Here is a 24709-nt window from a genome sequence, read left to right on the forward strand (position 1 = left end):
TTTACTTGTACTTGCGTGGGCCACTGTCACTGATCTAATCGTATATACGTAATACAGTACTACCCTTTTACCATGGTGTAATACAGTAGGTCGTATAAAGAAATGAATGCATGCGAACTCATGAAATCTGTACGTATTCAATGTTCGAAGATCGGGTCTGTGCTCAATTTGTGTCTTTTAAGTACTCGTGTGTCTTCACCGTAGAAAGCATGCCAAACATTTCATTATACAGTGACAAAGAGTAGCGGAAAGGGAGTGCCTTGGGCGGCGCCAGCAGAAGGAAAATGTTCGCGGTGGTTTTAAATTCGCGGTCAAGCGACCGCCGCGATTACCGCGAACATTATACCACCGCAAATGTTTCTGCATTTACAGTACTCGTTGGTGAAGGTTTGGGGTCAAAGATCGGCAGAGCGTCTAAATACGTCACCACGTCCTCAATAGATATGACCTCACTTCCGGGTTCGGCGGACTTATATATAATAGAGAGTCTGGGTCCATTCTGAAGCATACCGCCGGGTAACTACGTATAACCGTACCTGAACCACCAACTGTCCGTGACAACATGGATCTAGACTTCCTGCCCATCCCCCTGACATGGGTTCTACTAGCCGCACTACCTGTACTGTTCTATCTGTAAGTCAACTCTGCACGTAACGTTAAAGTTTTATGCACTAGACGTTTAGTTCCCCTTCAAGGTAGACGAATGCGGTACAATTCATAATCTTGCTGCTCAACTACAGTACTGTCACATGCAAATTCTTACAGTGTTTGTAGGTGTCAGTTTTGAACATAGTCTGAGTAGACGTTACATGTTTGGAATGTTGTGTATGACTGTGATATGTGCACCTTCCTTCATGCATAAAGTTAAGGGCACAACCCACCGTACGTGCTTTTAGTCCGTATATTTTTTGGGGGAGGCCACATCGGCCGTTTTTTTTTCTGAAAACGTGGGGAAGGAATGGCAAGAGCAGGGAGGAAGTACGTTACTCGCACGGTTGCGCTAGGTGTAAGTATGTGATTTGCACGCCACGCCTGGCCGTGAGCCGGTTGCGTGCATCGTTCGTTGCGCAAGTGGTAAGTGAGCTGTACGTGCGATCTCTGTGCGATTGCCGCGTTACCGTATGCAGGCCCTACTTACACGTGCTGCGTCCGTACGGTTTCCTTACTCGCTGTACGGGGCACGCGCGTCGCCCGTACTGGCTCGTACGGGGGGCGAATACACAGCCCGATGACAAAGGTCGATATGCACGTTCTACGCCGTGTCTGCGTGCTCCCAAATCCGTTCGATTCCATATGATTTCGTACGGAGGCGGTACTTACCACTTACGGATCCCAGAAGATTGCCCATGTTTTTACACGTAGACACCACACAGTTGCACGTGCGGCGGGTTGTGCCCTTAGCTTATATAATAAGACTGGTGACAATGAAAATGTGTAACGTGAGCAGTTACAATTGTAGCATGCAAGTCTTTTTTGGTACAGAAGTTAACGTTATATGGTCAACACGCAACACCAAACACTAAACAGCAAACTTCTTTGTACACAACCAACTCTGCAAGGCATTTTGTCATCAGCGACTTACCAACAAAACTATTTATGGACCTATGGAAAACATCAGAGTGAGTGCATTCACTAATACATTATATTAACGTTACTGCGTTATATATTAACAAGCTAGAGCAAACAGTTGACTCACTTGGTCAACTTAACCGTCTTTCTGTCCATATTGGGACGTTACACTGAGTCGGGTTACACACTAACTGGGTTAAGAAGGGTAGGGTAAAAATACTTGGTTTAAGTCATCATTTGCCGAATATAACAAATCTACATCAGCATGCACGTCACCTTTGCCTTTTTGCATCATAGGTTTGCTGCATTACAATTGCTGGTCGATCTTTAATGTAAACTTTGATGTGTAAATTGACTTGCTTTGTATACATGTCACTTTAACTGTACGATATACTGTATGTATGTAGTTTTGGTGATAAAAGTCTATTCCATTGTATTGCTGGAAAAATGCTGTGCAAAGTCCAGGAATGGAACTGACCGACATCTTCGGCACAGCTACCACCGTACAGGATGTCCGAAAAGATTGTGTGGGTCCTTTCACGTAACGACAGGTGTTTGGCCAAGAAACCAGAACCTTTGGGAAAGGCACTTAACCCTATTCAGACCGGGCTTTTGGGGTCGATCCTGGACGTGGGTGGGGGATGTGGTTGTAGATCTTTTGAGGCCCGCCCTTTCTATGCAGACATAATATTTGGCGATTTGAAAAAAAAATTGAAGCAGTTATGATGTAATATGACGTAATTACAACGTCATCGTTTTGATTGTATTGGCTGGAACCATGAAAGAAGAAACTAGCAGTAATATAGCAAATAAATGTGAAAAATACATTGTTAGAACTAAAACTAGCGATTTTCTCAGAAGCACCCCCCCCACACCCGACTGAATAGGGTTAGCAAGTCACTTACAGTTTCGCTTCACTCAGGTGGAAATAAATACTTAGCTTAGGTTAAGCTAAGGACACAACCCGCCGTACGTGCAATTTGTCCGTACGTTTTTTTTTTTTGGAGGCCACGTCCGCCACGTATTTCTGAAAACGTAGGGAACGACTGGCAAGAGCAGGGAGGGAGTACGTCAACGCCCGTCACAGAGTTTTGCCTGTACGTAAGTTATACGGCATGTCTACGTGCTCCAAAATCCGTCGGATTCCCTACGAGGCGGTACTTACCACTTACGGATCCCAAAAGATTGCCCTTGTTTTGGCACGTAGATAGCACGTATTTGCACGTACGGCGGGTTGTGCCCTTAGCTTAAGGGACATCTCTCAGATAGGACGTTCAATGGAGGTCCCGTGTTTAAAGAACGTTAACTTACCCCACAAATCGAGATGGGCCGGGATGCTTACATTACGGTGTCAGTAGATCGAAATCTACCCGAGTAGCCCTGGTAATACTAACGTCACATTTGCACAAAGGGGCCCGGCCGGGTATGTTAGGGGCTGAATTGTTGCACTTTCGGGCGGGTCCCCGTGAGACCCCCGGCGGCTGCCGGGCTATTTTGGGGCTCGGGCGGGGCCCCGGTTGATTCTAAGTCGGACTTAAAATCAACCGGGGCCCGGGCAGGAAAATACGCCGAATCAAAGGGCAATGGTCACATTTCCACTTAGGGACCCTGGCGGGTAATTTACGGACTGTTTTTTGGCTCTTCCGGTCGGGGTCCTGCTGTTCTCCCAGCGGCTGGCGGGTTATTTTTGGTCTCGGGCGGGGCCCCGGTTGGTTTTAAGTCGGACTTAAAATGAACCGAGGTCCCGGCGGGGAAATTATTAGAGAAATATCATCAGTAAAAAAACTCACTTTCTACTCTTCTCAATGGAAGGTCCCACACGCATAAGGCGGATAATCATCATAAAGGACTTAAAGTCGCAAGAATGTTCTCGCATTTATAGCTTGCTCATCAGCGTATCGTAGACCCAAAACATGGTTCGGAGCCTCAACCAGAACCAAGCCCAACATCTTCTTCTCTGGCACTGCCGTTCCGCTTGTCTCTCCTCTTCCACTACCCATGTAGCAAGAACAAGGATGAAACGGTGACAAGCCGTCGCCACCCTCAGCCTGAGTTGACCAATCGGCATGTGCGCATCCAGTCGGTCGAAGTGCAGTGGCATTTTCCGCTTCTGCTAGTACTAGTATTAGTACTGCGTGGCGCACTTGCAAAAGTCAACGAAGACGAGCCAACCAATGCTTATATAACCCCCCCCCCCCCAAGAAAAACAAAAAAAACATGATTGTCGTCGTTCGCGGGGCGTACGACAGGGACCATACAGTTATCTACAAGGGGTGAATCGGCCGACCCACTGCCAGACCCCTACGGGGTACCCGTGGACATCCCCAGGGCAGCTCACGATTACCTGCCGAACATCGAGCGATAAAGGGTTAAAGCATACGACTATTGCACGAAAGCCGCCGGAATGCCCACCGGAGCCCCCGGGAACTCTAACGGGACGCGTGAAGAAAAAATGATTTGTGACTATGTGAGCGGATGTCTACCCGGCTTCAGAGCCCGGCCGGGGCCTACATCGGTTACACCCCGCTCGGACGTAGGGGTGTAACCGATGTAATGTGACGTAGGCCTAAGACTTAGGTCACAATTCCAAACCCGGGGCCCGGCCGGGTAGCTTATGGAAACGAAAATTGTGATATAGAAGGCAACAAAACACACAGAACGTAAACAAAATTAGTGAGCATAATTTGTGTATATTCCTTGGCAAATACTTATTTTTCATTTCCGCAAACATCCCCAGTTTTGGGGGACTAAAAGTACGATATAAAAGACAACAAAACCATAAAAAGGACCAAAATTGATTCAACAGCATGCCTTTTGCATATCTATTGGCATAAACTTTAATTTCGTTTCTTCAAACAACCCGGCGGGGCCCCGGGTAGGAAATGTTTCGAAGGCCTTAGCTTGATTTTTCTGAAGAAAAGTGAGGTAAGGTGTGAGGTGAGGGAGAAGGGATGCTGCTAAAGTGAATATTTAGCGCCCAAAAGTGGTAGATGTGGCCTTGCACACATTCAAAATAAGCAGGAAAAAGGCTTAGGGGAGTTCACACATGCGTATATATTCAAGTACGTATGAAGTCCTTGTTGAAGTTTTAGTCTCTACCAGGGACGCAGGAAAAATAATAGAAATTGATCGTACAATATAGCCAGATAACATACCAGAGAAGCATACTCACTGTGCAGCTAACTCCTCTGGCATGTTATATTTCTCTTATTTCTGCTATTTTCCTAGCAACCTGTATATGGAGCTTGGTTGAAGCTATGGCTTGAATGTATACGCACGTGTGAACCTGGCTCTACAAGAAGAAGGCAAAGTCACAAATTTCTACATGTGTTTAGAGATCGTACTGTGCCCTCTTCCATAAGGGTGATCTGTGAGAGATATGTCTGATAAGTTCCTATCCTTACAGGTACGCGGTGCGGCCCATGCAGGCACTGAAGAAACTGGGCGTGTCTGGCCCCACCCCATTGCCATTTATTGGAAACCTGCATCAGACTATGAAAACGGTGAGCGTTTTAATTGCCAATAGAACCGATCATCACCCAGACAATATAATAGAATTAGTTTCCAAGGAGAATTTTTATTTACCATTTAAGTGGTTTGTTACAATGATGCATCCCTTTTGATGTTGGTTGTGAGAACTGTGAAGTGCTTGGAATATAGGTCGTTTCAATAAAGATGCGGGGGAAAATTCCTTTAAAAGTTGGATAAAAGATGTATTTTATAAAACAAAAGTTGTTTTATATGCAGCTGCAGTGCAGGGTCCTAATGAACCTCATAGCTGACAAACATACACGATGAAATTATGTTTATTTCCATATGTTACATGAATTTGATTTCAGTTTGTTTCATACTTCGTTCCATTTCGTTCGTACGTTCCTTTCCTTTCCCTTTCGTTCCTTTTCGCACTTTCCTTTTCGTTCCTTTTCTTCTTCTTCTTTTCTACTGCTTAGCCACCTTAGCGGGGATTAATAGCAGTGCGCATGTTTGTTAGTAACAGGTGCTAGTGCCATACAAACATAGGGAAAACAAAGGCACAAAAAAAAGCACACAACGGAACATAAACACTGATCTGTGGGTGCAAAAGACAAGACAGGTGAATGTGGTGGGTTAGTGTTATTTACATATATACAAGGACGTGTAGGGGCGACTCAATGCAGCAGCCCCCCCCCCCCCAGTTCAGTTTTGAACTGGGAGAGAGACCCTGCCTCCGCCACACCAGGCTCAAGTTCATTCCACTCCTGGATGGTACGAGGGAAGAATGAGAGCCTATATAGAAGTTGGATTTGCTCGCGATGGCCTGCAGCTTGAAAGCGTGGTTGGTGCGGCGGGAGCATCGAGTCGCCAGGACCAGCTTGGATGCATGTGGGACAGAAATGTTGTTGTGAATGATCTTATACATGGTAATAAGTCTGGCGTTCTTTCTTCTGGATTGTAATGACTGCCATCCCAGTTGATTGATTAGGGCAGTGACAGAGCATGTGTCTCGTTGGTAGTTGTTTGTTACATACCGGGCCGCTCGTCGCTGGACCATCTCAACCTTCCTCACCTGTTCTTGGGTGTGTGGGTCCCACACACTGCAGGCAAACTCCAGGTGGGGTCTTACCAGGGCCTTGTAGGCCCTCTCCTTTGCCGCAGTGCTGGCAACCCGCAGGCAGCGTCTGAGCATGCCCAGTGTTTTGTTGGCCTTCGATGTTATGGCGTCGACGTGGCTGCCCCATGTAAGGTTGGAGGAGATGGTGACCCCAAGGTATTTGGTGGTACTTACCTTGTTTAGTGGATGGCTGTGAAGGGTGTATGTGTGGGTGATAGGTGTTTTTGACGATGTTATGGTCATTACTTCACACTTAGATGGGTTAAACTCCATCAGCCACCTGTGTTCCCAGAGACAGATGTTATCTATGTCTTCTTGTAGCTTATTGCAATCAGAGCTGTCATGGATGATCATCTGCAGAATGCAATCATCGGCGAAAAGCCTCACCTTTGCATTTACAGCGTGTTCTGGGAGATCGTTAATGTATGCTAGGAAGAGGATGGGCCCCAGCACAGTGCCCTGGGGAACGCCCGAGGTCACTGGCATAGGGTCCGAACGCTCTCCATCAAGCACAACCGTTTGGGACCGGCCCAGCAGGAAATTCTGTATAATCCAGACAAGGGTATTCCCTCGGACACCGCAGTACTGTAGTTTGTGTAGCAGTCTACGGTGTGGGACTTTATCGAACGCTTTAGCAAAGTCCATAAAAACGAGGTCTGTCTGGATTCCGTTGGTCCTGTTGACGGCCAAGTCATCAGTTAGTGAGAGCAATTGGGTCTCACATGACTTACCATGGCTGAAACCGTGCTGAAGGTCATACAAAATGTTGTTAGCCTGAAAGTGTGTCATCATGGTGCTAGCAATGATGTGTTCCATTATCTTACTGCATATGGATGTGAGTGAGATTGGGCGATAGTTTTCTGGCGTAGAGCGGTCACCTTTCTTGTACACAGGGGCTATGTTAGCCTCTTTCCAAGCCTCGGGCACAATGCCGGTGTCTAGGCTTCTCTGGAATATGACCTGAAGGATGGGACTGAGGACTGGGCTGAGTTCCTTCAGGACATGGGCATGAACTTGATCTGGCCCAGAGGCTTTATGGATGTTTAAATTCCCCAACAGTTTGTCAACACCACTCACCTCTATTTGGATGTCCTCCATAGAGACATGAGGACTAGGTCCTAAGTCTGGAAGGGGGTCATCTGAGGGCTCATTGGTGAAAACAGATTGGAACTGTTGATTGAGTAGGTCCGCTTTAGTCTTACTGTCTGACACCAAGGTGCCATTGTTCCTAAGATGGGAAACACCGGACCTTTCTGACTTAATGGATTTAAGAAAACTCCAGAAAACTCCAGAACTTCTTGGTGCCTTGCTTTGCAGGGGTGTTATCACTAGTATCTCCTGGTACGGGTATGTCAGTTATAATAGATTCAATGTACTGCCAGTAGCATTCCTTTAGCTTTTTCTTGATTTCTTTTTTGTACTGGTTCAACTTGTCTTTTCTCTCATGTGAAGTTTGTCCTAAGGTCTTTCTATAGTATCTGTCCCTCTTCCTCATTAACCGTTTGAGATCAGGGGTAACATATGGTAAATGGCGTTTGGCACCTACCATTTTGGAGGGAACATATTTGTCGACACATTGAGATAATTTGAATGAAAAAGCATTATACAGATCATTAACAGAAGCGTCCCCCTGGGCCAAGTCAAGGAATTCAGTTTGGAAATCTTCCATCTCATCCCGGAACTTCTCCCAGTTAGTACGCTTATATTGTAGGATTTTGCGAGGTTTGGCTTTTATTTTCCGCGGGTGGATGTCTGCCTCTACAAAGACTATGTCATGGTCTCCTACAGGAGGTAAGGTGTTAATTCTGTTCACACAACTATCATTGGACATGAGGACAAGATCCAAAGTCTTGTCATTCCTAGTGGGCCTATCAACAACCTGCGACAAGTTTTGATCACTCAGCAGCTCCAGAAACTGCCGGTGTAGACCTGGGTAGGCACAGCCGGGCTTGAGGACTGGGTGCTGAGGATCAGACCAATCCCATCCAGGGAAGTTAAAGTCTCCAACAATCCATATATGGCTGTTCCGTTTATTACATATGCGGCTCATAGACTGTTCAAGATTATCCAGGCTATTACTGTCATCAACATGTGGTCTATAGTAAGCACAGACATATAAGGATTTGGACCCAGCAAGTTGAACCTTAACCCATACCATTTCGCAGTCTGTTTCGTTCATACGTTCCTTTTCGTTCCTTTTCGCACTTTCCTTTTCGTTCCTTTTCGTTCCATTTCCTTCCTCTTCATTCCTTTTCGTTCCTTTTCTCACTTTCCGTAGACTCGATTCCAGGTGCGCTTACTGACAGGTATGGAAACGTTTTGATTTCAATATCGCTAATGTAACGTTAAATTCAAATTTTCCTCAATCTCTTTTCAGGGGCATTACAATATGGAGGCTCAGGTTGAGTATACAGCCAAATATGGTAAAGTGTACGGGTAAGTTCTTAAAATGTATACAATGTTTATGACTCTGAGATTAGGAATTTGGGTTGTGCATTAGTAGGCGAATCAATCGATTTAAGCATTAAATTATTTCTTAAAATATATTTCCTGGGCAAATTTTTACCACGAAGGTCTAGTATGGACGACAGAAGTATTTTTAAAATATGTTATGTTTTGACCCCTAAATGGCAACTCACTGGCTGGACTGACCCATTGATCGGAACAGGGGGTGAAATCCTGTTGGCACTTTAATCTTCCGGTTATATCTCTTTATAATGCCTTTTTGAGCCGAAACAACTTGAATAATGAATAAACATGACATGATAATTATACATTATGCATAACGTACATCATTTATGGAGATATGATCGAGCAAAATCAAGTTATTTTAGTTCATATGGAGCCATTCAAACATTTCGTTTTCGCTTAGAGTTTTCAACGGACGTACTCCGATCCTGGTGATTTCTGACCCGGAGATGCTGAGAGAGATCTTTGTCAAACAGTTCCACAAGTTCACTAATCGTGCGGTGAGTAAAAAGACCTGTCACTCTGTTTCAATTTATCACAAACTATAAAGAACCAGGCATCTAATCTAGACACAGTTTTTACCGATATCTGTGGAGATGTCGGGAGGGATCGGGAACGTTGGCTGCGGGACACCCGTGCCGCTTGCAGTCATAAACAGCTATAGAGCCTAATGAGCCCGCGTTATATGCTAATGAGCCCTCCCGACGTCGGGACGCATCTACACGCACGCGGTGTTCATTTCTCTCTACCGTTTGTAATCTACACTCTGCTACAAAATGACAATCGTCCTCTATTCTATTTAAATTACAATGTCACAATGGATATTCCCAAGATTCGAACAGCATGTCTTAGAGCGGTTGGTAGGGAAATATTTTGTTAGTACTTACATCAGTGACGGGGTGTTGCTCATGTATGTTTTATAGTGATAACAGGTTGATCTTAGCATGAAAGTTTATCTGTGTTGGTAAATGACATTATGGAAAAACTAAAAGTTACCTAACCAAAACCAAATTTGATTGGGACTTTCCAAATTTTCAGCCGACTCCGTCAGCCTTGTTCACGGAATGGACCGGTCTGCTGTAGCTTCCGGGCGTGACGTCAGGGACACACGACTGCAGCAAAGGGTCGTAAATGCCAGAGAGCCTGTGTCGCCGCCCGTCTCTGTTCAGTGATGGACGATCAAGTTCTGTGAAATCGGAGGTCTCCCAACATATACACATTGAATCGCCAGGACACTCAGTTTCTCTTGAAAAAGTTAAAATCTTTGATTCAGAGCTGGAATTTTTTGCAAGAGGAGTGAAGGAGGCTGTGTACATCCGCGCCCACAGTCCCTCACGGAACAGAGACGGGGGGCGACACAGGTTATCTGGCATTTACGACCCTTTGCTGCGGTCGTGTGTCCCTGACGTCACGTCCGGAAGCTACAGCAGACGGGTCCATTGTGTGAACAAGGATGACGGAGTCGGCTGAAAATGTGGGGTAAGTCCCCATCAAACTTGGTTTTGGTTAGGTAAAGTTTAGTTTTTCCAAAATCAGATTGATCTGATTGGCTTAATTAATCGATGTTGTCTCTACTTGTAGCCGAAAGGGTTGAGTCTGGACGTCACGATGCAACCTCGCATGCTGACCCAGCTGGTGGACGATGACTGGAAGAACGTACGAAGTACCATCAGTCCGGCCTTCAGTGGTGGCAAGCTCAAACAGGTAACATCGACTATCATAATTCTACCAGGTGCCATAATACCGCCACGTGAAAAAAACGTTAGTATGGAGGTCTTCCCAAGATTGTCTTGAATGCCGAATGTTAAATATCGTAAATGTAATACAATGCATATATTTAGGGGTTGAAGACAATCTTGGGAAGGCCTCTATAAAGTTTTTTGAGGTGGCGGTATAATGGCACCTGGTGGAATTATGCGAATGTATGTTACACATTACTGTCCAAAAGTCATCAAAACTTCAGGATTTAATTTGACATGATTGTCACGACTCTTCAGTTTTGCAGCAATTCAGAACTTTCAATTTCGATCTTGAAAATCGACACTTGGTTTGATCTTGTGTTGGCAGATGACAGAAGCAATGAACAGCTGTGCCGATTTGCTGGTGGAAAATATCGGCAAGTTTGGAGAAAATGGCGAATCGTTCGACACAAAGGAGTGAGTACAACCCACGTCTATATAGCTGTCAGAGCACTCTTTTGCAAGAACATTCACGTGATTTTTTCTATGTAAACACATACATATACAAAAGTCGCCCCAAACAAAATGCATGTATCATATTTTACCCACTATACTAGGAAGAGAATTGCAGTCACATTTTGTTTGTATTTCTTATCTTATTACCTTCTACCATGTTGATTCATCATATGCATATATGGATAACATCCGCATGCGTATCAATCGCCCGTTTCCAAAACGAGAAAGTTCTTGATTATATTGTAAATCATACAAACCAGCTGCAAAATGATCAAATATATGAAAAATATCACAGGATGCCAGAATCGATTACAAAGGCAAAGAAGAAGACATAAAGAATAAATTTTGAATCTATTATTCGCTAGCTATACAATACTCTGTATGTTATTTATTTGTTCCAAATGAATGCTACTTTTTACCATTTTTTTATTCACACGCTCGCATAGTTTGCGGATTCCCAAATTTTGTCATCTACATAATCAAATCATCTTGGCCTGATCTCACTGTCTCGGTCCCTTTGGAAGAGTACATTCTTTGCTAGTGGGTTAAATTGGGAAGGCATATTTTTATAACAAGGAGTAGGGAACACCTGTGTGTATTTGTTGCATTTGCTGGATTGTGCTAACTTCTTATTGAAGTCCACTAAGGAAGACAAGGAATTTCTACAGTTTCCTCATTAATTATGCAAATTACGTCCTTATGCCTACTTTAAGTCCTACCTGCTTGCCTAAAATGATGGAAATCGGTAGTTTCTTGCTGCAGTTATTCTTTTCGGAAGGTCTTGACAAAAATGCCCCTGCAGTTCCAAAATTAAAGGGGGGGGGTTCAAACCTGCCCCGCTTTGTCATGACATCGAAAGCTATCTACCACACAAATGTCAAGACCATGTCATGTCCGAGACAAGTGGTACATTGCATAAAATGCAAAGATAGAATATTCTCATTAATTATTCTAACATACTTTCATTTTGCATACTTAGTATTTGAATTTGTGTATCGTCGTCTAACCTACTTACAGATTCCAAATCATTTGCAATCTGTTGCTGCTTTCTTGACTTATCCTCTAAAGACATTTTTGACAAAAATGCCATTGCTATCCTAAAACTAGCCGCTAGGGGCCCCAAACTTTTGTCATTTCTTCCTGAGCACAAGAGCTATCTAACACCTAAAAACCGTGGCCATAGCTTGTTCAGAACATGAGATAGCAAAATCGGAAGTTACGCTGCAGTACCAAGACAAGTCGCTAGGGGACCAAAAATTTTATCATTTCCCGTTTTTGTCACACCCCATCAACGCACCAAGTATGAAACTGATGCATTCAGCCGTTCTTGAGTTGTTTTGGTGACAGACACACAGACACACGCACACATACACATACACACAAACACACACACACACAGATACACACACACACACACAAACAAACACACACACACACACACACACACACACACACACACACACACATACACATACATACACACACGCACACAAACGCTAGTAATGATATAACCTCCATGAATATTTCATGCAGGTAAAAATCGTTGTAATGTTTAGTATACTCCATTTCCTAGTACTGGTCATGGCAGGAGGAAAAACTCGTCCTTATTTTTGTCGACGAAACTACAATTTGTAAACTATGATAATATTCACAGACAATTTTAAGATAATGAAATGATGACGTCATTCCTGCTTTCCAGACTGACAGGGGCATTCACTACAGACGTCATCGCCCGGACAGCCTTCGGTTTGGAAATTGATTCACAGCGTAACCCGGAAGATCCGTTTGTCGTCTATTCAAAGAAGGCTTTAGACTTTAACTTCCGGAATCCACTGGTCTGGCTCTTTGGTAAGTTTCCCATCAGCTTGTCATACAATGACATACTTTTACGCGTATCTCAATTAAATTTGAGACGAGCCTTTAAAGCTACAGCATGAATGAATTGTATGTAGTTCACTTCAACTAAACACATTCTCCTACGCAGAGACATCCAACAGCGCTAGCAAACCACCGCTTGTCTGTACTCTGCTATCTCAACCGTCACCATCAGTTCCTGACTGCCCTACATATAAATATTAATGACCTTACCCTTACATATGCGAGATCCCTTTTGAAAACTGAAAGGCCTGTTCTCTGATTGGCTGACAGTTGGTTTGTGGCGACGCCCACAGGAACTGATGGTGACGGTTGAGATAGCAGAGTCTCTGCGTAAGAGAATGACTAAACATTGCATACGATATACTATGATTAAACATTTCATGGTGTAGTAAGATCATTGAACTCTTGTTCTATATTGTTCAACAAATTGATAACCTTGAGAAATTGTTTTTAGGAAAAGTATGTATATCAGGTGTCTATTTCTAAGCAATTTTTGGTAAACATAATCATAATCATAATATATCTATCTCTTTACTCTGTGTTTCTCTGCAGTCCTGTTTCCCAGCATCATGAAACCGATTCTGGAGAAGGTTAATTACAATTTTATGGCCAATGATGTTACTGACTTCTTCTACAACATCGTCGATCAGGTGATGGGGATGAGGAGGAATGAGCATGTAGGTGTCTGACTAGTATATAAATAGATGACGTTCCTCCTAGAAACCAGTGCCTCAAAATGTTATGTAGTTAAAACATCGGTATGATCGCACTTACGAGTATACCCCCTTTCTACTAGGACGGCGCTCCCGCCCCGCTATCTCTGCAACCTAAAATTTGACAGACGAATTCTGTAGAAAAAAAAGATTTTCTTTTACACTTTGTGTGTTTTTCTGTCTTCTCAGTCACACCTTTTCGCTTTCTATGATGTACGAGGGGTGATCAATAAGTCATCGGCCTCATCCAGAAATGACAAGCACAACTCAGATTTTGAGGCACAACTTCATAGTATGAAGCCTTTTATCAATATCCTCCAAATTACAAATCATTGGAGTCATTACTTTCCCGGCATTCGTTTTTTCTAAATGAGAAGTCAAGTGGCGAGAAAAAGAAGGATGAAGTGTGATCAAACAATTTGACCCGTACACATCAGGTCGCAGCTCAATTGTCCACTTTTTTTTCGTTTTCCCTTACCTAACGTTACTGGGTGTCGCCTACAAGGTAATGATCACAATAATTTTAATTTTGGTACACATTTATATAAGACTTTATACGTGTACGTGGGATTATCAATAAGTCCTCGGTTTTACCGAGAAATAATAAGCACAGCTCAGATTTCGAATCATGGATGTCAAGTATAAAGTCTTATATAAATATGTACCAAAATTCAAATTATTGTGATCATTACTTTGCAGGCGACACCCAGTAATGTTAGGTAAGGGAGAAGGAAAAAAACGTGGACAATTGACCTGACCTGACTGTGCGGGTCAATTTGCGCTGCTGGAAGGCAGACACCCATTTTTTTTTTTTGCTTGAAATAGGAAGAAAATCATTATCAAACATTTTGACAATGTCTTTTGTTAATTTACGGCATGGGGAACTTGACCCACACATGTCTGATCACAATTCACACCACTTTTTTCTCGCCACTTACCTTCTGATTTGCAAAAAACGAATGCCTGTAAAGTAATTACTGTAATGATTTGAAATTTGGTGGGTATTGATAAAAGGCTTCATACTATGATGCTGTGCCTGTAAATTTGAGTTGTGCTTATCATTTCTAGGCGAGGCCGAGAACTTATTGATCACCCCTCGTACCCAGTATGAAAGCGAAGGTTACACATGTCCAATTTAGGTCGAAGTGAGAGCGCAGCGCGAGAGCGGTCTAGTGGAATGGGGAGTTTGACAGAATTTTGCGGCCATCACAAACAAAAGTGATGTACGGAACAGTGACTGTTGCAAATTTCGGACTGTTGTTTTGTTTTGAGCATTCGCGTAGACCTTAGGTCTGATACAAGATGAAAACCTTACCAAATACACACCATGTACATCTATAAACAATACACAACTTAGGCCATGGTTATTTTCAAAGAAGTTGTCACAAGTATGAACGACAATACCTAGAACTGTACTTCTATTAATACTTTTTTTCTTCTTTTTACCTCGTATCTTAAAAGGTCTCGTATCTTTGTCGTATCTTAAAAGGTTCCCAAAGTTACTAACTCACTCAATCCTCTTCTGTACCCAGGGGTACGTAAGGCTTCATGAACGACAGTATGAACGACAATACCTAGAACTGTACTTCTATTAATACTTTTTTTCTTCTTTTTACCTCGTATCTTAAAAGGTCTCGTATCTTTGTCGTATCTTAAAAGGTTCCCAAAGTTACTAACTCACTCAATTCTCTTCTGTACCCAGTGGTACGTAAGGCTTCAGGAAGTTCTTCCATCGTTGTCTGTCGGCAGCGATTCTTGGTGCCTCATCCAATGAGAACCCCCTCTTCTTAATTATAACCACCTCCTTCTCTATGCAGCGCCTCCAAGTCTATTTCGGCCTTTCTCTCTCTCTCTTTTCCTGTAGGGTCCATCTCAGTGCAGTTCTTGGTAACCAAAGGTACTAAATGTAATATTAATTGCGATATTCAAGACTATGTACATGCATTATGTTTTGAAGGGTCGCGTGGACTTTATGCAGCTGATGATGAACGCTCACAAGGACGATGACGCAGACATGTACAATGATGCCACCCAAGACACCAAAGTACAAGGAACTAAGAAACGTAATGTCTTTAACCTCCATATTCTTCAGAGCAAATGTCAAAATTTGCACACATCGATCCTTCTTCTCCATATTCAATTTTTTTTCTATTTTTTTTTTGGACGGACAATGACAATGTGGCACTGCACTCAAGTTTGTAACTTATATCAACAGTGCCACATACACAGTACAGACAGAAGATAAAGGTAGTCTTTCTTTTTACCTCCCTGACCGAAGTCAGGTATCCCTTTTTACACCTGAGTGACGTGATGAAGGTCGTGTAAAGTGCCTTTCCCAAGGGCACAACGTCGGGGGCACGGCAGGTATCGAACTCAGGATCTCTAGATTCCGAGCCGAACGCTCTACCAGTTACGCCACACACGACGCCATGTTGTATTGTAACCAAAGAATCATTGTAACCAAAGAAACTATCATCATGGTTCTGATTTCAGCTCTGACCAAGGACGATATTGTGGCAAACTCGCTTCTGTTCTTTCTCGCTGGTTACGAAACAACGGCTACCACGATGGCATTCATGCTGTACAACCTGGCTCTGAATCAGCAGACACAGGACAAGGCTAGAGAGGAGATCAACCAAGCCATGGAGGACAGGGTATGTTCTGAGATGCTGATGACTGTTGTGTGTTGAGTCAAAAAACCCCAAAAGTATGTGGAGTGGTAGGGCCCAGAGGGGAGTCAGCCACGGGGGCAAGGGTTAAAGGGGGCACTTCTGAAGGGAGTCGGGGGGAGTTGGCCATGTATGAAGAATAACATGGGCTATATCTAGATCGTGTGTCTTGTAACATTGATTACGAACCTAACAATGGCGTTGTCGGCAGGACAACTCAATTACTGAAAACTTAGACATATCAGAGTGCCTGTCTTTCTTATGTACATGAATACATTTGACCAGTAAACTTTAATGTACGCATTTAGTAAATATGAGCTACGATAATCACTTTAATTATTACATCCATATTCCACAGGACCTAGTGGACTATGAGGCTGTCCACAATATGCCGTACCTCGACATGTGCATCAATGAGACTCTCCGCATGTATTCCCCTGCTGCCAAGTAAGTAGATGGTGCCAATTTACACATGTCCCGAGCTTAGCTTACCTTAACGTTACGTTGTTAGGCCACAGCAAGTAAATTTTATGGATGACATCCTCTGAAGACTGCAAAAATAATGAGATAGGGCGAAAAAAAAACAAGATGGGTAAAAAAAACAAGATGGCAAATTTTCAAAATAGACGTTGTAACAAGACTTGAAGTGACAAAATATGGCATCACAGCCAACAAGACATTCATTCCTGTATTTAAGAAGTGCAGCAGTGTAGTTAGATTGACACAAGTGTGGTAGACTGGTATCATTAACCATGTTGGCAACTACACTCATAGCTTCCATAGTTGTGCCACTTTTACAACTATCTATCAAGTTGCACCTCTGCAACTACAGTCAATGCTTACAGAGTCTCTAGTGTCAATTCTACATTCAATGATTAGGTTACAACACAACCTTTACCCATTTTTTTCTATCCAGCCTTCCTTGAAGAAGAAAAAAATTCTTGTTTTTTTTCTGAAATCAGGCGAAAATTAATGAGCGCGCGGATGTCATCCATAAAATTTACTTGCTGTGGCCTTACTTCAAATACCAAACTTTTCTGTTCAACTCATAAAAAATCAATCATACCACACAGCACTTTCGAATCGGTTTATTTCATGAAAATTTGTCATTAAGATTGTTGCTTATTATTTGTTTGCACTTGGAAACAAGACATACATGACAATGAAGCATAACAGTGCAAGGGATCCGGAGTACGGAAGCTTCTGCTCAATTTTGCGTGTTATTTTCCTTACATAAAAATAATACTAATCTACCAACCTTAAAAAAATTTGAGGAAATAAAACTTAGTTCATCTTGTAGCTGTAGACATATTCTATTACTACACACAAAGTTATATTGCTTCAGAATAATTCCCTGGAAGAGACTGTCGTTTAGACTTGAGGGTGTGCATTCTCTAATGAATACCCGAAATAAACTAGAAAGGCCGACATTTGCTTAGGAGCAAATACAGCATATTTCAGCCATACCTTTTCCCACACAACATTTAATTGTCTCAAATAACCCCTGCTCGAAAATGAAACATTTAGGGGCACACCCCAGTTTCTCGCCCCCATTGAAACGTATAGTTAAGAGACTATTTTCAACGACGCCGTATTTCCAAACAAAATTTTCCCCGGGAACTACACCTATACAGTATACAGGAAGTAAAAATGTACCATCTGGTCCAACATATCTGATTTGGAAGAAAATTGTAGGACCTAAAATCTCACAATATCCTAATGAATTTTGAAAGTCCGTAGCGAAGACGTTATCGGTCAAGCTGGCCGGGGCGTGTGTCGACAAAACTTACCAAAAACAACATATAGGGGTCGAAGTTTATACTAGCAGCGGATCCGCTACGCTAATTTTACACTGAGTAACTGAGCACTGAGGGACTGGTCGATATTTAGCGGGGGGGGGGCGCCCGGCAAGGCAAAAAAAGTTGGTGGCTTCGGCGCTCCACATGCTGAAAATTCGCTCAGTATTCACTCAGTAATATTTTCCTGCCGCGCCTTTGACTCTATCTCTGTTAAACACCGCTACAACGTTGTAAAACTATTGATGTTACAAGTATTTACCGTTTTAACGCTAGACCCTGCCGGGCCGGGGCCTTCGGCGTTCTTCGGCGGCCCCCGAAAAAAATTCTGGCGGGAACACTGCAGTATATACGGAATCTTGGGGCCCCGCTTATGAATATTAATTAGCCTTCGCCCTCTTCTCGCACAGGTGTGGGCTCTGTGCGGGGTCATGGAAGGTCACGTCAGGAGGCCAAAAGAAAACAAATTTCCCCTCAGAAAAGTGCCAAAATTAATCATTTTATAGTAGTTTATGTCAAAACTTTTACTTGGATCATTTTACCAACTATCTAATGCCTAACTACACCAAATTTCAGGCCGTTCCATTGTAAGACCAGGGTACAGGGGACAAAATATACCGTTTTGGTCAAAACATGACCTTTAAACCTCAATAAAATCATTTTAGAGGCAGATATGAAAAAAAACTGAGAAAAACGCATCAAGGAATTGGCCCATTCTACCCCTGTGCCAAATTTCAGGTCATTCAGTCTAGAAACGGCGGAGATGAATCACTTTGAAGATTTGACAGGAGAAAGAAGAAGAAGAAACATTACGAATACAATATATTTCACCATACTATGTATGGCTGAAATATAACTAGAGATGTGTCCCTTAATGTGTTTCTACAGCATTGCTCGTGCTGCAGGGGAAGAAGTCAAGCTGAAATGGTTGACTATCCCGAAGAACATGCTGATCATCATTCCTACTCTCGGAATCCACCATGACCCAGAACGCTGGCCGGAGCCGGAAAAGTTCATCCCTGAAAGGTACTCTGACTCTGAACGATAATACAATGTAATGAAATGTTGGATATTGATAGTTTACAAGTTGGATATTAATAGTTTCAAGCTAACATATAATGTCATAGAGGTAAATCTGGGCTAATTTGATCAAGTAGTATGCACTGCACAGAAAACATAATTTGTTTGGAACTTTTAGGAAGGTTCTGAGGCTTAGAGGCTCCTACTATGACATGGCATTAAAAGCTGTATAATGCTAAAGATTGCAATTAGAAGTTTCAAAAAACCTACGTGCACACGAAATGCGCATTTTCAGTATCTCTAAAAGATGAGGAAAACATTCGAAGTTCGCGTATATATAGAGAGAAATTGAACGACGAAGAGCGAGAACAAGTAGTATCAGGGTATTGGAGATTTCTTATAAAAACCAGGCTGTTTATCACCTGCTGACGTTTCGACGTCTGTCAGACATCTTCCTCAGAGCTTCTGACTGGAGGTCTGCTTCTCGCGGCTATATGTAGCCGATGTAGGTGGCGCTTTTGCGGCGAGAACACTATCCCAAACGTGGCTGAGTTTGTACCCCCCTCGTCACGGGAACTCCAGTTAGTAGCTCTGACAGACATTGAAACGTCAGCAAATAAGAAACAGCCTGGTTGTGTAAAAGAAATCTCCAATATCCTAAGTTTTACCAACCTGATGAAGTTATTTTGGGAAGTACTAGTATCAGCTGGCTGTACCTTCCAATCTTATGACACAGTATGTCAATGTAGGTTCACTAAGGAAGAAAGAGAGAAGAGGGATCCGTTTGATTGGCAGCCTTTTGGGGCGGGGCCGAGGAACTGTATCGGGATGAGGCTGGCCATGATGGAGATGAAGGTCGGACTGGCCAGGGTGCTGATGAAATACCGCTTTGTAACTGGACCCGACACGGACGTACGTTGTTTGTTTGTTTGTTTAATGATTTCTTCACACAACAAAATACACAAAACAATACAGAAAAGATTGCATAAAAACAGGTGCTGGAGGAGGGAAATCCGTAAACAGCTTGTACTATGCCCTCCTCCTCTATGCTAAACAAAATATGTGGTTGTCAATAAAGAAATGTAACACATAGGATGTGATAAAATGATACAAAAGCATAGTCAAATAATAATACTAATATAAATTGAGATAAGATAATAACTGCCCCTCTGAGACCACTATAACGGACTAGGGTGGTCCCCGCCCAGTCAATGACTGAATTAGTCAAAACGTACGCACAGTTTTTCCTGGTTGTGTACAAGATTTCTCCTATATCCTAGACACCATATCGGTTTGAAATCTGGATTTGTAAAGGCTTTGTTTGCTGTTTGAGTGATCGTTAATTTCCGCTTGTTTTTTTTTTTTTAGATTCCTTTGAAGATCATGAAATACAAGCAGTTCCCCACCCCTGAGAACGGGATTTGGCTGAGGGCGGAGCTGCTGCATCCTGGAAGCGACTGATTCCTTTCGGTTCCCGGAATAAAACGGATGCCACATGCTTAGAAATTGATTATGTACATCATTGCATGGTGTACAAAATGACCATTGAATTGGTGTACGTACCGACTGATAAGTATCTAATACCAGCTCAAAAAGAACAAGAAATAGCAATGACTTCAAGTACAAGAGTTACCAACCTAGGATTGATGTGTTCAAAAATTCGTACTTTCCTCTCTTTCTGTCAACATATGGGCATACAAGTTTTAAGGTACTTATTATCTGTTTCTAAAACTTGTGCATCTGTTGCATGTTGCAATCTATTGACCTGAACATTCCTACCGCTAATTCAGATCAAAGGACATATAGGCATAAAGACAGGATTTTAGAACATCAGTGGGAGTCGGAGACGTCGCCTAACAGATTCCTTTGCGGCGAAATGGACAATTGTTTTGAGTATCAATCATTTATATGTTTTCACAAACAATCAGGTCCAAGTCCGAACAATGATCGCAGCTAACAACCAGCAGAGCTGAAGCTTTAAGATTTAGAAGACATTTCTTTCCAAATTGCTACAGTCCCCACACACACAAACAAAACAAGTCTTTTTGATTAGATAGCTTATACACAAGCACAAGCCTCACTGTCGTAGAATTCACGAATCTATGAAGCTGAACTCAGACAATCAATTAACACCACCACATACGAATTTCTGATTCGAAATTGTTTTCCACAACAACAGAGCTATTCTTCTGTGGAATAAAATAAATAATGTAAAAGGCAGATTTGGCGTCAGCTCCCTAGTTGAAAGTCCTTATGCTGTTGAGGAGTTTGATACTAGAACAGACCTTCCCTTTATGTTGCATTTCCTGACAAGCTCTCTGTTAGGATAGCGACACATTGAATATTATATTACCAAACTGGGACCGGCCGGTCTGTTTGTGTAAAGGAAAAATAGAAATGTATACGTAAAAATATACACAAATAATGCTCACGACTATTTTTTGACGTCTTGTGTAGTTTGGTGTCCCAAAACGCCATAACGAAAAATGGCCGGAGGGTTTTAACTATATGGCTGTTCATAGTTCCACATACCTATCACGCATACAAAGTTTGAGCCGATTTGGCTGACCCCATGTTCCGGCCTCTGTCTGGTTTTCTCGTGCAATGACTGAGTATTGAGTGAGTATTTTCCGTAACATTCAATGTTAAGGTAAAGTTTATTGCAGCATTGTATTTCACACAATGTACATTTTTATTACAATTGCAAGCCGAAGACACAATGTACATTTTTATTACCAATAGAAACATTCCTCATAAGGTAACAGTTGGAAAAATGGACTAATTATCAATTGGTATTGAAGTATTTTATGCTTATTATTACCATGTCTTTGTCATTTGTAATGTGTGAGCTTTGTGGCATCTTTATTGGTTGATATTAAAAGATTACAGCAGCAAATCCTATGCATTTGTACATGTCCTTGCTTTTGGTTGATAGCTGCACCTCACCAATGACATAGATTTGCGCCATTAAGATTTATCTTAATTATCTCCAGAAAAATGATAAACTTTTGGTTTATTTTACATTAAGGTAAATATAACAACTACACATCTACCAATGGTTTTACGTTGTAAAGATGATGAATAAAAATTGCAATTGATCACCAATATTAATGTGTTTGCATTACAATATAAATCCATGGTAATTTTTTGACAGTTGAAGCAGAAAATACAAGAATTACCACCAAACTGGCATATCAGTGTTTCATGTTACAGACCAATGCAAATATAGCAGCTTAGAACAAAGCAAATATAACAGATTTTAAAATATATAGAAATTTATATATATATATATATATATATATATATATATATATATATATATATATATATATATATATATATATATATATATATATATATATATATATATATATTATATATATTATATATTATATAATATATATTATTATAACCATGAATAAGAATGACAACAAGGTTGCACACCAATGTATTAGAACAAAGTTTTTACTCAGTACTATGTTGTCACAGGTGAACTTACATGACCACATCAAATAGGTTAATAAGGAACATGATTTTGGTGCAGTTGGTTTTGCACTTTTAAGTTGGATTATCGAAAGAAACTAAACTTACTTTTCTTATTAATCCTTTTTTTCTGTTTAGGAAAATAGAGTGAATCACCAAGGAAGTATACGCAAGTTAACGTTTTTTATGTAAAAAAAAAACATAATTTTGTACCAATTAGCTTACTCTTATGAATGCTGTTAAGGTGTTCCGGAGGTATGAATGCGACATATCTGGAAGTAAAATTCAACCAAAAGAAATGGCAGCCATAAACATCTATTTTTAAAAATTCAAGACCGTTTTGCCGTCAATGCCACCGCCCCAATTCTACGTTTGTAGCAAACTCGACGTTTCTAGCGCATTAAATGGGTGTCGACAGTTTCGGAACAGCCGCACGTGACCCACGCGCCGGGCCCTGACCAATGGCAACGAAGGTCCGGTGGCGCCAAAGTTTCCGCGACCCAGCCAATCAGATTGCGCTGCTGAGTGACATCATGCATATATTACTAGGCCGCGAGGAGCGCGATCATCTTCTGTCATAATTTCATCAACAGCAACAGTTTCGACTTCTCTCACACGCTCTACTCGATTTTTCTTCTCCATCTAGATGCCAAAGAAGAAAGGTAAGATTTGTTTTTACTTGTCTACATTTCTGAACCGATAATCCGCGACAGTGCCAAAGTTTGAGGTCTGTTTTTAAATTCTTTTTGTGTGTTTTTCTTCCCTTCCCACATGGTAACAATTTTGATCATATCAATTCGCCACGTTGCGACCAAGAAACTTTTCTGTTTGCCGCGGAGAAAGTTGTATATAATCGTTGTATATACTGTTTGCAAATAAAAAAATTGTTGCAAGAGTACTTCCCGAAATTTTTACCGTGTTTAGTTTCGAACGTTTCGAGGTATAATTTGAATATGTGCTACAACTATTGATGTCACGTGCTCGACAAAGTTTGTTTCTCGATCTTCATAAATGACGATAATGTTTAAAAAAACTCACCGGTACAAGTTTTCAAATAATGATTTTTGATTTTCTTCCCAAAGCCATGCCGGCGCCCGCGTCCAGGACCCCGACTGCACAAGAAACCGCCCTGGAGACGCAGGCGATCCTCCAGCTTCGCAGTATCGGGAACGGCTTGGGGTACGTTTGCTGTAGTCGTTGACTTTGAAAAAGTTAAATAGAAATGTGGACGATCGGGCTTAAGATTTGTTTTCTCAATTTTTCTATGAGTGATATACCTTCAAGTTTAAAACAACAGCATCACAAACAGTCATGAGGGCTCATTGTGGGAAGATTTGCCGAAAAGATAAGCGGTTCTCTTCAAAGGGGCCGCTGTTGTTTTATCCCATTCTTATGCATGTCGTAGTGGTGTACAGGCTTGGGGTACGTTTGCTGTAGTCGTTGACTTTGAAAAAGTTGAATAGAAATGCGGACGATCGGGCTTAAGATTTGTTTTCTCAATTTTTCTATGAGTGATATACCTTCAAGTTTAAAACAACAGCATCACAAGCAGTCATGAGGGCTCATTGTGGGAAGATTTGCCGAAAAGATAAGCGGTACTCTTCAAAGGGGCCGCTGTTGTTTTATCCCATTCTTATGCATGTCGTAGTGGTGTACAGATCTTGACACGTAAGTTCTAAGTTGTTGGTCTGGAATTTATTGTCTTGTTTTTCTCATCACAGCTATCAGCGGCTCAGCGCCAGGGTCGTGACGGCGTTCAGACAATACCGCTACGTAGTCACAAACATGCAGAGGCGCAACCGGGTGTACCGTGCCCTCAGTGGCCTCTTGACAAGTGGAAGTGTTGGTAACTTAGACTGGATATGACCGTAACTGACTGATGAGCTAGCATGGGTGCCATCCGGAAAGTAGTTCGCTCTGGCGTTTATTATACAGTATATATAGTCGATTCTAGCTCTGACATTCATTATACATTATACACAGTTGCGCTCTGCTATTCATTATACACTATATACAGTCGCTTCTTGGCTGTTCCAGAAGCGAACATATGAGCAAACTGCTACCCAGGCTACTGAATGAATGAATAAATTTATTGCTCAACAATCGCACGGGGTACAATGTACCAACTAATAGCTGCTAATAGTACAACAACAAAACATTATCGATAGCAGCACAGTTATGTATGAGTAATCTGGTCTCGTATTTGAGTTGTATTGATCAAAAAAAAGGATGGGGATTTTTCTCAACATCTTCTGGTTAAGGAGGAGATTGGCAGATGCTCAACTTCGTCTCAGAACATTTAGCGTCGTCCCCAATAGGATCCCTT

At 42.0% G+C, this 24709-nt stretch overlaps 1 protein-coding gene and 1 long non-coding RNA gene across 2 annotated transcripts; both read left to right on the forward strand.

Moving 5' to 3' along the window:
- Positions 1-468: 468 nt before the first annotated feature.
- Positions 469-20392, forward strand: LOC118414801 (cytochrome P450 3A8-like). Its single transcript, XM_035819054.1, has 14 exons — positions 469-633; positions 4976-5072; positions 8538-8596; positions 9033-9129; positions 10211-10333; positions 10697-10785; positions 12524-12672; positions 13255-13379; positions 15373-15478; positions 15909-16069; positions 16443-16531; positions 18769-18906; positions 19650-19812; positions 20269-20392. The coding sequence occupies exons 1-14, from the start codon at positions 563-565 to the stop codon at positions 20359-20361; spliced, it is 1560 nt and encodes a 519-aa protein (XP_035674947.1). The 5' UTR covers positions 469-562; the 3' UTR covers positions 20362-20392.
- A 2236-nt stretch (positions 20393-22628) lies between these two features.
- LOC118414874 lies at positions 22629-24209 on the forward strand. Its single transcript, XR_004831030.1, has 3 exons — positions 22629-23045; positions 23466-23562; positions 24105-24209. It is a non-coding gene; the product is annotated as an uncharacterized LOC118414874 (long non-coding RNA).
- The last annotated feature ends 500 nt before the right edge of the window (positions 24210-24709 follow it).

The sequence above is a fragment of the Branchiostoma floridae genome, chromosome 4 (genome assembly GCF_000003815.2).
Source record: "Branchiostoma floridae strain S238N-H82 chromosome 4, Bfl_VNyyK, whole genome shotgun sequence".
NCBI lineage: Eukaryota > Metazoa > Chordata > Leptocardii > Amphioxiformes > Branchiostomatidae > Branchiostoma > Branchiostoma floridae.